The 16444-nt window shown below is 40.7% G+C and overlaps 1 protein-coding gene across 1 annotated transcript in view; it reads left to right on the top strand.

The window, feature by feature from the left end:
* Positions 1 to 16444, top strand: part of SLC3A1 (solute carrier family 3 member 1) — a 44512-nt gene that overhangs the window by 4153 nt on the left and 23915 nt on the right. Inside the window, exons 2-4 of the mRNA XM_063713445.1 lie at positions 1059 to 1238; positions 1719 to 1873; positions 6334 to 6459. Coding sequence (XP_063569515.1) covers positions 1059 to 1238; positions 1719 to 1873; positions 6334 to 6459 — 461 coding nt within the window. The remainder of the gene's footprint in view (positions 1 to 1058; positions 1239 to 1718; positions 1874 to 6333; positions 6460 to 16444) is intronic.

Raw genomic sequence — 16444 nt, 5'->3', positions numbered from 1 at the left:
TTAATCCAATGTACCATTTCAACACAAAATCAGTATAAAAATATATACTCTTTTTTTTTTTTGTATTTTAAGACGGGGTTTTATCATGTTACCCAGACTGGTCTCCAACGCCTGAGCTCAAGCAATCCACCCACCAAGGCCTCCCAAAGTGCTGGGATTACAGGCATGCGCCACCATGCCCGGCCCAGTATAAAAATATTAATGAGGTTTTTACATTCTTTCTTTTTGTACAGGGTCTTCAAAATCCAATACATGTTGTTCCCTTACAGCACATCTCAATTCAAATCAGCCACACTGCAAGTGCTCAGTGGCCACATGTGGCACTTGGCTCTTAGACAGAACAGTGCAGTGTAGACCACGTGACCAACGGGGGCCATGTGTTACTCTGCTCTGTTCCTTGACATTTAGCCCAGCAGCTGGCGTAGATTAGCTGCTCAAAAACCATGTGTAGAATAAATGAACAATACCACAGTCTTGGTTTTAAATATAAAATATGAGTAAGTCACAGATTTTTTTTAATGCTATGTTAAAGGTCATCGATTACTGCTAGATGACTAATTTGATTTTCTTTTTCTTTTCTTTTTTTTTTTTTTTTTTTGAGAAAGGGTCTCGCTCTGTCGCCCAGGCTGGAGTGCAGTGGTATGATCTTGGGTCATTGTAGCCTCCGCCTCCCAGGTTCAAGCGATTCTCCCGCCTCAGCCTCCCAGGTAGCTGGGATCACAGGCATGTGCTACCGCACCCAGCTAATTTTTGTATTTTTAGTGGAGACGGGGTTTTGCCATGTTGGCCAGGATGGTCTCAAACTCCTGACCTTAGGTATCCTCCCACCTTGGCCTCCCAAAGCGCTGGGATTACAGGCGTGAACCACCACACCCAGCCTAATTTGATGTTTTTTTGTAGAGCTAGATCTTCCTATTTGAATTATACTCAAATTCAACAAAATTCTAAGTATTTTTGCCTTCATGTAAATATTTCTATCTTAGGCATATTTGTTATATTTTTTGTCCTTTAACTAAAACAAAGTAGGATTTATTCATGACTTTGACTTTTTTCTTCAGGTATTCAAGATAAACTGGACTACATCACAGGTTTAAATATAAAAACGGTTTGGATTACTTCATTTTATAAATCGTCCCTTAAAGATTTCAGATATGGTGTTGAAGATTTCCGGGAAGTTGATCCCATTTTTGGAACGATGGAAGATTTTGAGAATCTGGTTGCAGCCATACATGATAAAGGTAAGTTGAATGGAAAGTGAGCAGGATGGGGGTGAGGGTTGACAGAAGCACTTTTTCAAATGTTTGCTTAAAGCATTTCTTTTCCTTAACTGTCATATACTATTTCTTTTCCTCCCTCCCTCCCTCTCTTCCTTCCTTCTTTCTTTCCTTCCCTTCCCTTTCCTTTTTTTCTTTCTCCTTTCCTTTCCCCTTTTCTTTTTCCTTCCCTATCTCCTTTCTGCCCCTCCCCTCTTCTCCCCTCTCCTTTCCCTCCTTTTTTTTTTTTTTTTCCAGGCAGGGTCTTGCTGTGTCTCCCAGGCTGGAGTGCAGTGGTGCAATTATGGCTCACTTCAGCCTCCACCTCCTGGGCTCAAGCAATCCTCCTACCTTAGCCTCCTAATGTATTGGGGTTACAGGCGTTAGCCACTACTGTGCCTGGCCTGTCATATGTTATTCTAATACAATCTTTCCCTAGCATTTGAAATGTCTTTTACTCATTAGGTTTAAAATTAATCATCGATTTCATACCAAACCACACGAGTGATAAACATATTTGGTTTCAATTGAGTCGGACACGGACAGGAAAATATACTAATTATTATATCTGGCATGACTGTACCCATGAAAATGGCAAAACCATTCCACCCAACAACTGGGTAAGTATCAACCTGTCTGATTTACGAAGGGTAAAAGGCAGATATGCAGTGATTGAACTGATTTAGTAAAACCCTTCTGAGGGAAAAATTAATGAACATAGTTTATGGGAAGGGGGCAAGTTTCTGAAAGAAATAGAAATAAGGCTTCCAGTTATTATTTACCCAGGCTTCCAATTATTATTTAGATTTCTGATTTCATCATAGAGATGATGTGTTCTAGCAAATTCAAACCTATTTTCTCTCCTTCCACCCTTCCTTCACTTCCTACCCGATCCAACTTGGATTCCATGTCCCATTAGTTCGATAACCTTTTTTCTACTATCCATACCTCTTTGCATTTTTTTTTCTTGAGATGGAGTTTTACTTTTGTCTCCCAGGCTGGAGTGCAATAGCACAATCTCGGCTCACTGCAACCTCCACCTCCTGGGTTCAAGCAATTCTCCTGCCTCAGCCTTACCAGTAGCTATGATTAGAGGCATGCGTCATCATACTCGGCTAATTTTTGTATTTTTAGTAGAGGTGGGGTTTCACCATGTTGGCCAATCTGGTCTTGAACTCCTGACTTCAGGTGATCCACCTGTCTCGGCCTCCCAAAGCGCTGGGATTACAGGTGTAAGCCACCGCTCCTGGCCCCCCTTGCCTTTCTGACTTTTTGTCTCCTCTGTCTGACAAGACCCTAGCCATGAATGAACCCAATTATCTACTTTCTTTTTGCCTAAAGCTTAGTAGTCGAGTGTCTGGAGACATCACACCTTCACTGTCCCCACCTGAACTGAGCCATCCAATCTTCTTGGGAATTTTGCTAATTCCAACCAATCAACTTTCCCTCCCTCTTTTCAAACATCATATCTGCCTCTACCCCATCTTATCACTGTCAGTAGCAAACTCGACTTCACAGAGAAAACGGAAGCCATCAAGCCTGCCTGCCCCATTCCCACCCTCTTCCTACTCACTCCTTTTACAACAGAAGCCAGATCCCTCCTTTCTGGGGTGACCAGATTTAGCAAATAAAAATTCAGAATGCCCATTTAAATCTGAATTTTGGATAAGCAGTGCATAAATAATTTTTTAGTGTGGACCATACCTTCTTTTTTATTTTTATTTTTCAGAGACAGGGTCTTGCTCTGTCTCCCAGGCTGGAGTGCAGTGGCTTGATCATGGCTCACTGCAGTCTTTGCCTCCTGGGCTCAAGCAATCCTCCCAGCTATTCCTCCCAAGTAGCTGGGACCACAGATGTGTGCCAACATGCCCAGCTAATATTTTATTTTTTTGTAAAGACAGGGCCTCACTCTGTTGTCCAGGCTGGTCTTGAACTCCTGAGCTCAAGTGATCCTCCCGCTTCGGCCTCCCAAAGTGCTGGGATTACAGGTGTAAGCCACTGTGCCTGGCCACATGAGTAATACTTATACTCAACAATATGCATGTTGATCTGAATTCAGATGTAACTGGGCATCCTGCACTTCATCTGGCAGCTCTGCTTCTGTCCCAGGCCAGAGCTTCCCCTTGCCCGGGTTTGTGTTCTCTCCTGCCTTTATTCTGGATCATCCCTCCCTCCTCCAATCCCTCCTTCTCTCTTCTGGACCTTCTCCATAAATATTTAAACATCAACTTTTAGGTGATCCAAGGACACTCAGAATTGATATATTTCCAGGTCAACTTTGTGATGTGTGATCTTCTCCCTACAACTTTCCATCTCCCAGGTTCAGTGAATGGTACCACTATGCAGCCTGAGGAACAGGCTGTCAGCAAGTCCTGGCAGTTTCACCTCTTTAATTTTTTCCTCCAGTTCACTGACTTGTTAAAATTGCAATGACATTAGCAAACATTTACAAAATACTTACTTTGTGCCAGGCTCTGTGCTAAGTGTTTTATATTCATTAATTTAGTTAATCCACTCTATAATCCTATGAGTCAGGTGTAATTCCTGTTTTGCAGATAGGCAGACTGAGGTTACTCAGCTAATAAATGACAGGGCTAAAGATGGGATCTAGTCATTCCAGCTCCACAGTCTGCTTTTAAAAATTGCTGCCATACTCAAACCATATCATTTCTTGCTTATAGAATGGTCACAGCTGCCTTTTTTGTCATCCAGTTTTTCCATCGCTTTGTTAGTTCTCCACTATAGTCAAGGTTACATTTTCTAATGTAATAGTTAATATGTTCAAAAATACGTATATGTATATGATGGATAAACACCTTGTAGTATAACCATATATTGCAAGACTTCGACTCTAAAAAAATTATTTTTTGGTTTCCTCTATTTTGAACTTCAGAAAAGTGTCATGCTAGGTATAGTCTTCTTAACTAACTTTTTCATGATTTATTCATGTAGCTTCATGTAGCTATGGTTCATACATTTTCATTGTTGTATATTTCACTGTGTGAACAATCCATGGTTTACTTATCCACTCTTCAGTTGATGGGAAGTTGGGCTACTTCCGTTTTTTTTTTATTATGAACAATGTTACTATAAACACTGTCATTAATCTATCTTGGGGTACATGTGCAAGGTCTTCTTTTTTTTTTGAGATGGTCTTGCTCTGTCGCCCAGGCTGGACTGCAATGGCACGATCTTGGCTCACTGCAACCTCTGCCTCTCCAGTTCAAGCGATTCTCCTGCTTTAGCCTCTCAAGTAGCTGGGACTACAGGCACCCATCACCACGCCCACCTAATTTTTGTATCTTTAGTAGAGACAGGGTTTCACCATATTGGCCAGGCTGATCTTGAACTCCTGACCTTTTGATCTGCCCACCTCGGCTTCCCAAAGTGCTAGGATTACAGGCGTGAGCCACCATGCCCAACCAAGGGCTTCTTTAAGGTAAATAACTAGGAGTAAAATTGCTGTGCAGGATGTTGCATGCTCAGCTCTACAGGATAGTATCAAATTCATTATCAAAATGGTTGTACCAATTTATATCCCCCACAGAAGTATAAAAAATACACATTCTCATTAATTCCTGGTATTGCCCAACTTTGTAATTTTTATTTAAAAATTATTATTACTTTGTGTCAGGGTCTCACTCTGCCACCCAGGCTGAAGTGTAGTGGCTCAATCATAGCTTACTGCAGCCTTGAGCTCCCAGGCTCAAGCAATCCTTGCCACCTCAGACTCCTTAGTAGCTGGGACCACAGGCATGCACCATCATGCGTGGCTGAGTTTTTTTATTTTTTTGTAAATATGGGGTCTCGCTATGTTGCCCAAGCTGGTCTTGAACTTCTGGCCTCAAGCAGTCCTCCCGCTTCAGCCTCTCAAAGTGCTGTGATTACTGGCTTGAGCTACCATGCCCAGCCCAGACTTAAAACAATATTGCATTGCGATCTTAATTTTATATTTATTTAATTACTAATGATGATGTGTCTAATTCCTAATACAGTAATGATCTAATTCCTAGTGATGTTGAACGTCTTTTCTTACATTTATTCACTTCAGTGTCCATTTCTGTGAAACACCTCTTTATGGTTTCTTTCCCCTAGTTTCTTTTGGATTATTTATCCCTTTGAAATTGCTTTCTTCAGTTCCTTTTGTATTCTGGATACTGATTTTTTATTGTTTACGTACACTAAAAATCTCTTGCCCTGGTTGTGTCCAGGTGGGCTGTGTGTTGAATTGGAAAGGGTGCATGTCCTTGAAAGGCAGCAGCTACTACTCAGCATCTGCCTGGTGTTGCCATGGACATGTGGACTCAGTGTAACTACGTCTTCCAACTCAAAAAGATTTATGTAAAACCTCCCAGTTGTTAAATGTTTTCCAGATGTTCTCTTTAACATGAAATGGACAAAAGGCCTAGGACAGAGCCCCATGAAACTCTCACATTCAAGGGCCTACAGCATTGACTTAAGGAGTGGCCAGATATGTGGGAGGGCAGCCAGGAGAGTCACGCCATGGGGCCATAAATGTGAGCATTTCCAGACAGAGGAGACCAGCGACAGCGTCAACTGTTGCTGAGTACCAACACTTGAAGTTGCTTTTTATTCTTGGAGACTGGTAGAGATTTTAAGTGAAGGATTCTAATAATTTTCTGGGGATACAATTTAAATATTCAGTCTCTCTGGACTCAAGCTCCAAGATGAGCGGAATGTGTCTTTCTTCCAAATTGACTACCATTTTGCTTCTCTTCACAAACAAGAGTTCGGATCCTGGACAGAAGATTCAAGAAAATACATTAGTAATGTCTGTTCCTTAAGTTGACCTTGTCTTGGGTTTGAGAACATTTGTTTGCTGTTGCAGTTGTTACAAACAGCCTCTACTGTAAAAATACATTGCAACCATGTTTGTGAGGCATTAGGCCAATGGGGTGGGGGGTATTTGGAAGGGGTTACTTTAACCTGCTGCTCTTCGTAGAAGGAAAACGCTCAGGATTTACATACTCTGCCTGCAAAGGATCAGGGAGGGCAATGATCTTTATTTGTGGGCAATACCATTATATGTCACTGATGTGCTGTTTTCTTTGTTTGCCAGTTAAGTGTGTATGGAAACTCCAGTTGGCACTTTGACGAAGTGCGAAACCAATGTTATTTTCATCAGTTTATGAAAGAGCAACCTGATTTAAATTTCCGCAATCCTGATGTTCAAGAAGAAATAAAAGTGAGTATAGATACCCCCCCAGACTTCTCCATTAATAGAGGTTTAGGTAGTTATTTAAAACACTTTATATTGCACAGTAATTGTGTAGGCAAAATCAAGTCTTTAATTATTTGAAATACTCTATAGTTATTTGAAACACTTTATATTGCACAATAATTGTGTAGGCAATAGTCAAGCCTTAATTAAATCCCAGAATTAAGCTCTCTGGTGCAAATGTAGACTCTCAGATGTGTCTGTGGCTCCTTCCTTCATCTAACCCAGAGTACCCTAAATGGAAGGAGTCAGAAACACCTGCCACCCTAGCTCCAAGTTGCCCTGCCACCTGTGACAGTGAGCTGTATGGTGCCTGTGACAGTGAGCTGTGCAGTGTCTGTGCAGTGCCTGTGACAGTGAGCTGGTTCAGGGAGGTGGGTCATTTGGGGTCTGGCTCCTGCATCTAAAATGGGCTTCTTGATGAGTTATTTGGCTTTCATGTCTTAGCTGTCTCATCTATGAAACACAGTTGGTGGCAATATTTGTCTCATAGGACTGTTTGGAAGATTAGATGAGATAACCCATGCACGACACTTCTCTACTCATTCAGTAAATATTAACATATTGCCTACTCCGTGCCAGACCCTGTTCTAAGCACTGGTAACGCAGTAGTGAATAAAAGAAGCCTTACCCTCAAGGAGTCTCCAATATACTGAGGGGAAAGCAGGCAATTAGCCACTAAATATATATATATTTAAATATATATGTATAAAAATATATATTTATATATAAATATATATTTAAATATATATATAAAAAATATATATTTATATATATATAAAAAATAAATATTTAAATATATATAAATATATATTAAAATATATATATAAATATATATAAAAATATATATATTTAAATATATAAAAATAAATATATAAATATATAAATAAATATATATAAATATATAAATATAGATAAATATAGATAAATATATAAATACATAAATATATATAAAAATATATATAAATATATATAAATATGTATAAATATATATAAATATATATAAATATATATAAATATATAAATATATATAAATATATATATAAATATATATAAATATATATAAATATATATATATAAATATATAAATATATATATAAATATATATATAAATATATATATAAATATATATAAATATATATAAATATATAAATATATATAAATATATATAAATATATAAATATATAAATATATATAAATATATATAAATATATAAATATATAAATATATAAATATATATAAATATATAAATATATATATATAAATATATAAATATATAAATAGATATAAATATATATAAATAGATATAAATATATATAAATAGATATAAATAGATACAAATATATAAATATATAAATATATATAAATATATATAAATATATATAAATATATAAATATATATAAATATATAAATATATATATAAATATATATATAAATATATATAAATATATAAATATATATATAAATATATATAAATATAAATATATATATAAATATATATAAATATAAATATATATATAAATATATATATAAATATATATAAATATATATATAAATATATATATATATGTGTCAGGTGGTGGTGAATGCCAGGGGGAAGGGGCATCAGAGTGCCAGGTAAAAGTGGCTCTTCTATATAAGGTGTGTAGGAAACACCTTCTTATGATGAGATGCTGTTTGGACAAAAACCTGAAGTGAGAAGGGAACCATGTGACTATCTGGGGGAAGAGAATTTTGGGCAGAAAGAAGAACAAATGGAAAGGTCCCGAGGTGAGAGTGTGGTTCGTGTGTTTCAGGGATGGCATGGAGGCCAGAGTGTAGGATTGCCAAGTTTAGCAAATAAAAATACAAGATGTCCAGTTAAATTTTAAATGAATGATGCAACATTTGAGACATACTGCTACCAAAAAATTGTTCATTGATTACCTAAAATTGAAATGTAATTGAGTGTCTTGTATTTTATCTGGCAACCCTACCAGTATGCTGGAGTGAAATGGGTTAGGGTGCTGAAGTAAGAGGTGGGGCCTGATCAGTTCTCACAATACAATTCACAAAACACATCAGCTGTGTTCTTGTTCTTGTTCTTGCTGCTCCTATGGCTACAGTGGGCAGAAACTTAGGTGAGTAAGGGAGTCCTCTGAGCCAATTAGGTGGGGAGGAGACCCTAACAGAACAGGGAGCAGTGGGTGCCTTTCCACAGCTCACCACATCAGCCAGATAGAGTGGATGCAAGCTGTCATGTTGGAGTCACTAGGGGCACCTAGAACCCTTGGTTTAGTTTAGTTTTATTTTGAAATAACAGTTTAATTGACATATAATTCACATACCATAAAATTCACCCCTTTTCAGTGTGTAATTCAGTGGTTTTAGTATCTTCACAGAGTTGTGCAATCACTACTAATTTCAGAACTTTTTTTTTTTTTTTTTTTTTTTTTTTTTGAGACAATCTTGCTCTGTTGCCCGGGCTAGAGTATAGTGGCACAATCTTGGCTCACTGCAACTTGTGCCTCCCAGGTTCAAGCGATTCTCCTGCCTCAGCCTCCGAGTAGCTGGGACTACAGTCATGTACCACCATGCCCGGCTAATTTTTGTATTTTTGTAGAGACAGGATTTTGCCATGTTGGCCAGGCTGGTCTCAAACTCCTGGCCTCAAATGATCCACCCGTCTCAGCTTCCCAAAGTGCTGGGATTACAGGTATGAGCCACTGTGCCCGGCCTAATTTCAGAACACTTTTATCTTCTCAAAAAGAAACCCCATATCCATTAACAGTCACTCCTTATGGCCCACTCCCTTTCTTCCCCCACCCCCTGGAAACCACAAATCTACTTTCTTTTTACCCACCTAAGCCTCAGTTAGATAGGTTTTGCCTATTCTGGACACTTTATACAACAGAATCATGCTGTATCTATATATCCCCGGTAGGTATCTGTATCTATGTTTATTTGAGAAACTGCCCAGTTGTTTTTCAAAGCAGCTGCACAATTTTACATTTCCATTAACAATGCATAAGGGTTCTAATTTCTCCACATTCTCACCAACACTTGTTATTGCATGTATTTTTTATTACAGTCACCCTAGTGGGTATGAAGTGGCATCTCACTGGTTGTATTTGCCAAATGGCTAAAGACATTGCACATCTTTTCATGTGCTTATAGTTCATTTGTATATCTGCATTGTAGAAATGTCTATTTAAATCCTTTGCCCATTTTTATTTTATTTATTTATTTAGTTTTTTGAGATAGAGTTTCACTCTGTCACCCAGGCTGGAGTGCAGTGGTGCAGTCTTGGCTCACTGCAACCCCCGTCGCCCAGGCTCAAGTGATTCTTGCGCCTCAGCTTCCTGAGTACCTGGGACTATAGGCACGTGCCACCGTGCCCGGCTAATTTTTGTATTTTTTGTAGAGATGGGGTTTCTCCATGTTGGCCAGGCTGGTCTCGAGCTCCTGGTCTCAAGCAGTCCTCCCCCCTTGGCCTCCCACAGTGCTGGGATTACAGGTGTGAGCCACCGCACCTGGCCCTTTGCCCATTGTTAAATAGGGTTGTCTTTTTATTATTGGGTTGTAAAAGTTCTTCACATATTCTTTTTCCTTTTTCTTTTTTTTTTTTTTTTTTTTGAGACAGGGTCTCACTCTGTTACCCAGGCTGGAGTGCAGTGGCGTGATCTCGGCTCACTGCAACCTCCACCTCCTGGGTTCAAGCGACTCTCCTGCCTCAGCCACCCAAGTAGCTGAGATTACAGGTGCACATCACCATACCTGGCACATTTTTGTATTTTTAGTAGAGACGGGGTTTCACCATGTTGGCCAGGCTGATCTCGAATTCGTGGTCTCAAGCAATCCTCCTGCCTCAGCCTCCCAAAGTGCTGGGATTATAGGCATGAGCCACCACACCTGGCCTCTTTTCATATTCTTGATACATGATTTACAAATAATTTTTCCCATTCTGTTGGTTGTCTTTTTACTTTCTTGATGGTGCTTTTTGAAGCACAAGAGTTTTTAATTTTGATGATGTCCTATTTATTTATTTGTTTTTTGAGACAGAGTTATGCTCTTGTTACCTAGGCTGGAGTGCAGTGGTGCAATCTCAACTCACTGCAACCTCCGCCTTCTGGGTTCAAGTGATTTTCCTGCTTCAGCCTCCTGAGTAGCTGGGATTATAGGTGTGCACCACCATGCCCAGCTAATTTTTTGTATTTTTAGTAGAGACAGGGGTTTTATCATGTTGGCTAGACTGGTCTCGAACTCCTGACCTCCGGTGATCCACCCGCCTCGGCCTCCCAAAGTGCAGGGATTACAGGCATGAGCCACCGCGCCTGGCCCAGTTTATTTATTTTTTTCTTTTGTTGCTTGTGCCTTTAGTGTCGTATCTAAGAACCATTGCTTAATCCAAGGTCGTGAAGATTTACTCCTATGTTTTCTTCTCAGTTTCATAGTTTCAGTCTTACATTTTAGATTGTCTGTTCCATTTTTTGTTAATTTTTATACAGGGTGTGAAGGTAAGGAGTCCAACTTCTTTTTTTTTTGCATGTGGCTATTCAGTTATTCCAGCCACATTTGTTTAAAAATACTATTCTTTCCCTACTGAATTGTCTGGCAACTTTTGTTGAAAATCAATTGACCATAAATGCATGGGTTTATTTCTGGACTCTCAATTCTGTTCCATTCATCTATATGTCTGTCCTTATGTCAGTACCACACACTGTCTGAATTACTAGCGCTTTGTAGTAAGTTTTGAAATCGGGAAGTGAGAATCCTACAACTTTGTTCTTTTTCAGTATTGTTTCACTATTCCAAGTCCTTTGGATTTCCATATGAATTTCTGAGTCAGCTTGACAATGTTTGCAAAGAAGCCTGCTGGGGTTTTGATAGCGATTGCATTGAATCTGTGGTTTACTCTGGGGAATATAGCCATCTTATGTTAAGTCTTCCAATTCATGAACATGAGATGTCTTTCCATTTATTTATGTGTTCTTTCATTTCTTTCAACAATGTTTTGCAGTTCTCAGAGTACATGTCTTGTACTTCTCTTGTTAAATGTATTCCTATAGACTACTTAGTTTTAAGACTTTTTTTTTTTTTTTTTTTTTACTATGTATGTTTAGTTTTTCCAGAATTTGTATGAAATGTTTTGGAATCTGTTCCGGAAGTAAGCACCATGAGTGAGGGCACCTTGCCTCCATGGGGTTGTGGGGTTGTGGGGTTGTGGGGTTGTGGGGTTGTGGGGTTGTGGGGTTGTGGGTTGGGTAGTTGTAGACATGGTCAGCAGACTAACTAGGGGTTAGTTTTAAACTTCTCTGGTAGCCTGTGGACTCTCCTCTTCTTCATCACCAAAACTCCTTAGCACACCCACGCCTCATGCTCTCCCCACACATTCTATGTGCTAAGTGCTGTTCCTGGATAATTTAATGCTCAGAATAAGCCTAATTTACAAGGTTTTGTGATCATTTTACAGAGAAGGAAATTGAGGCTTAGATAGGTAAAGTCACCATCCTTGGGAGTCATGGAGCAGAATTGAAATCCAGACACTAGGACTTGAGTTCATGCTCTTAACCACAATCCTACACCTGCTTTGAGGCAATGTATGTGTTTCCCTCTCCATGCTTCACTTTTTCTGCACGGTTTTTTCAAGGAGGTTTTCAGTTATACATTGATAAATGTGAGTGTAAACCAGCTGGTTTACAGTTGGTTTATCAGGCAGTGGATTTTTCCAGGCTCCTTGTGGCAATAATGATGAATTGTCTGGGGATGTTTAGACAAGTGTGATAAATTCTGCCAAAATGTGCCAGCCAATACATTAATTATTTTTTTGACTAACCCAGCTGTGCTCTTCCAGATATCCAAGCCGTGGAGTGTGTGGATAGGATACTTATTTACTGGTCCTCCGGCTGAAATCCCTCATGTGATGAATCATTACTGCCTCCGGTTGAGAGATTAGACTTTATTTGCAAGACTGGTTTAGAAGATTTACTATTAGAAGTAAATAAGAAATGCTGAGAAGCTGAGACAAAAGTGTCTTTGCTCTTGGAAAGGGACTTTGGCATGAAGGAGACTTCTGTCACCCTCCTCCCCACCTTACCCCCAGCAGCGCTTGTTTCTGCAATAGAGTTAAGCAGGTTAATAATTTGCAGCTCAGAGGGTTTGTGTGGAGGAGGCGTTTGGAATGACTTGCTTGCATACCAACTTGTACTCCTGGAGCCTGAGCCCGCTTCCTCCCCGCTCCTATCAGATTTTGCTTTATCTGTACAGTGGGAAGCTGGCATGCTGGGGAAATCCAGCGGAGAGCACCCTCTGCTCTCCTTCTCTTTCTCCTCCTCTTTGCACTGGCCATCAGGGGACTTGGCTCTGCTCTGAACCTCTTGGGGCTTGAGTGCTTTCAGCTGAAGAAGTCAGAAAACCTTCTCTGAGGTATCAGGGGTGTATATTTGTATAATATTTCATACTTTCCCAATCACTTTGGTTTTTACTGGTCCTCCAAATTTCTTATTTGACAAATGAGGAAAATGAGACACAGAGAGGTGAAGTAACCCAGTGGGTTAGCAGCATGGCAAGGAAGAGACTCCAGATGGCCTGGCCTTGTATCTGGGGTTTGGAGTGATCCTAGACCTGCCGTATGGGAATGCTGAGCCCCAGGGTAGGGACTGCTGGGGAGACCCAGCTGAGAGGGAACCCAGAGCACAGGTGTAGGCTCTGTTCTGTCCCTACTAAGCATGATACTGCTGGAGGCAGCAGCTCAATTCAAAACACAATTCACTCACTACCTGCCTGATTAGCCAGCTCTATGTTTGATAATAATAATTGTGCCATTTATTGCACCTTCTCTATGCCAGGCACTTTATTATAATCATTCACTCATTTAACAATAGGTATTGTGTGTCTTGACCATGTGCTAAGGGTGTAGGGGCTGGTAAGATACATATGTCTTGTAGCCACCCTGGGGCTTATATTCTGGAGTGGGAGGTGGACAATTAAACAGGCAATTGCAATAAAATGTGCCCAGCGGTCATGACAGTAGGAGGTAGGAATACACAGGGCAAGTGCCTAACCTGGACACATTTGAAGAGGAGGTGAGATACCAGAGGAACAGGCATGAGCTAAGCGAACAGGCATGGGTGGCAGTGTTTCCAGCAGAGGAAAGCATGGATCGTGACACATTAGAGGTGCTGGTAGCTGTCCAATATCTCTGGGATGTAATATATAGAGCAGGGAGTGACTCGATGAGACTAGAGAGGTCACTGGGGGTGAGGTCAGGAGCACCACTGAAGGCCCTGGTAAGGATTTGGGCTTAAAAGGTCTTAGGTATTTATTTTTTATTTTATTTTTTTTCAATTTGAGAAATCAGTCTGGTTTTTGAGAAGGGGTTTGAGTAGGGCAGGTTTGGAGGCTTTGGGGCCAGGGAGGAGGATGGTGCAGTAATTGGGAAAGAAATTCTGGTGGCTTTAGGCCAGTGATGGAGGCATAGAGGTGCAGAGAAATCATCAGGGCTCTGAGAGGAGTCCCCTGTGAATCCCAGGTTTCAGATTTGAATATGGGGTGGGTGGCAGAACCATTGTCTGAGATGGGAGACACAGGGAGAGACAGGGAAATATCTTAGGTATGTAGAGTTTGAGCTGCCTGTGACACATCCAAGTGTTCAGTGGACAGTTAGATATAAGGACACTGGGCTGGGCACAGTGGCTTATGCCTGTAATCCCAGCACTTTGGGAGGCTGAGGCAGGTGGATCACGTGGTCAGGAGTTCAAGACCAGCCTGGCCAACATGGTGAAGCCCCCATCTCTACTAAAAATACAAAAATTAGCCAGGCATGGTTGTGGGCACCTGTAATCCCAGCTACTTGGGACGCTGAGGCAGGAGAATTGCTTGAGCCCATGAGGAAGAGGTTGCAGAGAGCCGAGATCATGCCACTGCACTCCAGCCTGGGCGACAGAGCAAGACACCATCTCGGGAAAAAAAAAAAAAAAGATATAAGGACACGGAGCTCAAGGAAAAGTCTGGTCTAGAGATAAAACTGTGGGACTTGTTGACATGGCTGATGTCTACAGCGCTCAGGTAGGTGTTTGGTGAGAGAAGCAGGCTGGGTAAGGTGAGCAAGAGGGCCAACTGCAACGTAGCTGGAGCAAATTGCTCACATGTGAATGAGGGCCAGGTGTTGGTAGACCTTCCAATTAAAAGAAAAAACCAAGGGAGCCAGGCTAGCAAATAAGTCAGGGCGCCCTACAGTTGCAATTCTGCTGCCACCACTTACCAACCATGACCTTGTCAAAGGCACATCATCTTCCTGAGCCACAGTTTCCTCACTGGTAAAGGGGGAACAATAATGGTACGTACTTAATGGGGTTACTTGAAGATTAAATGGTTTAACCTTTGTAAAGCACTTAGGATGCTATGTTTTTTACTGTATACAGTACTTGTTAAATAGTCAGTAAATTGGTAAGTAAATAAATACTATTGTGAAGTGAAATGTCCAGAGGGTGTAAGATGGAGCCCCAAGGAGCACTGACATCAAAGAGCTGCAGAAGAGACAGAGAAGGGAGGCAAACCAAGGGGCAGGGTATAACGGAGCTAAGGTATCTGAGTGTTTCTAGAAGACGAGATTGGTCAACAGTGTCAAATGATGCAGAGAGATTGGGTAATATAAAGACTGAAAGGGGTCTGGGTGTGGTGGCTCATGCCTGTAATCTCAGCACTTTGGGAGGCCGAGGTGGGTGGATCACTTAAGGTCTGGAGTTTGAGACGAGCCTGGTCAACATGGTGAAACTCCATCTCTACTAAAAATACAAAAATTAGCCAGACGTGGTGACAGGCACCTGTAATCCCAGCTACTCAGGAGGCCAATGGAGGAGAATTGCTTGAACCGGGGAGGCAAAGGTTGCAGAGCTGAGATCACACCACTGTACTCCAGCCTGGGTGACAGAGTGAGACTCCATCTCAAAAAAAAAAAAAAAAAAGAAAGTCTGAAAAGTCAATTGACTCTGGCAGCAATACCTTATTTACTCCATACAGAAACCCTCCATACTATGTTATTGATGGAGACACTGAGGCTTAGCTAGTCTTGCAGATGCCCTATGTCATGCAGCTGGACAGTGAGAGAGCTGGGTTGTACCCAGAGGGTCAGATTCTGAAGTCCTTGATCTTTCCTCTACTTCTTGCTTCTGGAGGAGTTAGCAAAGAATTTTTCCAAGATTTCTGAACATGAGTAGGGTCAGTTTTCTTTCTCTTGCCTCTAAGTAGAGGAATAGTTTCCTCTGTGCTCTGAAACATCCTTTCTCATTCTTTCTTGAGATGGACAACCTGGGATTGATGACATTTTCAAGAGGATGTCTTCTGTTTGTGTTTTTGGTTTGTTTTCATTTTTGTTTTTTCATTGAGACAGGGTCTCACTTTGTTGCCCAGGCTGGTCTTGAACTCCTGAGCTCAAGTAATCCTCCCACCTCGGTCTCTGAAAGTGCTAGGATTACAGGCATGAGCCACCACACCTGGCTGAAGAGGGTGTCTTCTTTATCATCCCATGTAAGAGTAGACAGCTTTTCCCAAACATGGCTTTTTAGTAAACGGGCCCCCAAATGTCAGCCATCTGAAAAGGAAAGGCTTGGCTCAAGGTTCCATGTATTTGGATATGTTAACTTGCTTCCTTAATGCTGACTTGCTTTCTTTTCACTCAGAGCAGTGAGTTATTTAAAGAGAAAGGAGTTAAAATGTGCCCAGTGGAAAAACCAGGAGTGCGTGATGTCATGGGAGTCAGACAGGAGTCAAGGACATAGTGTATAGTCCAGTTCCCGGAGTCCACGGCACCTGCGTGGGTCATATACCCAGCCGACCCAGGCTCTGTGCCCATTTTTGCATCTGGAACCCTGGGAGACCTTCACTGGAGTAAAGAGGGTTAACAATTAAAATCTGAAGCTCTCTTTTCCCTCCTGGTTGACAGAATAAATAGCATGAAGCAAATATTTTTCA

This window comes from Pongo abelii, chromosome 12 (genome assembly GCF_028885655.2).
Source record: "Pongo abelii isolate AG06213 chromosome 12, NHGRI_mPonAbe1-v2.0_pri, whole genome shotgun sequence".
Lineage (NCBI taxonomy): Eukaryota > Metazoa > Chordata > Mammalia > Primates > Hominidae > Pongo > Pongo abelii.
The sequence above is the reverse complement of the archived record's forward strand: the minus strand, read 5'-3'. Positions and strand labels throughout refer to the sequence as shown.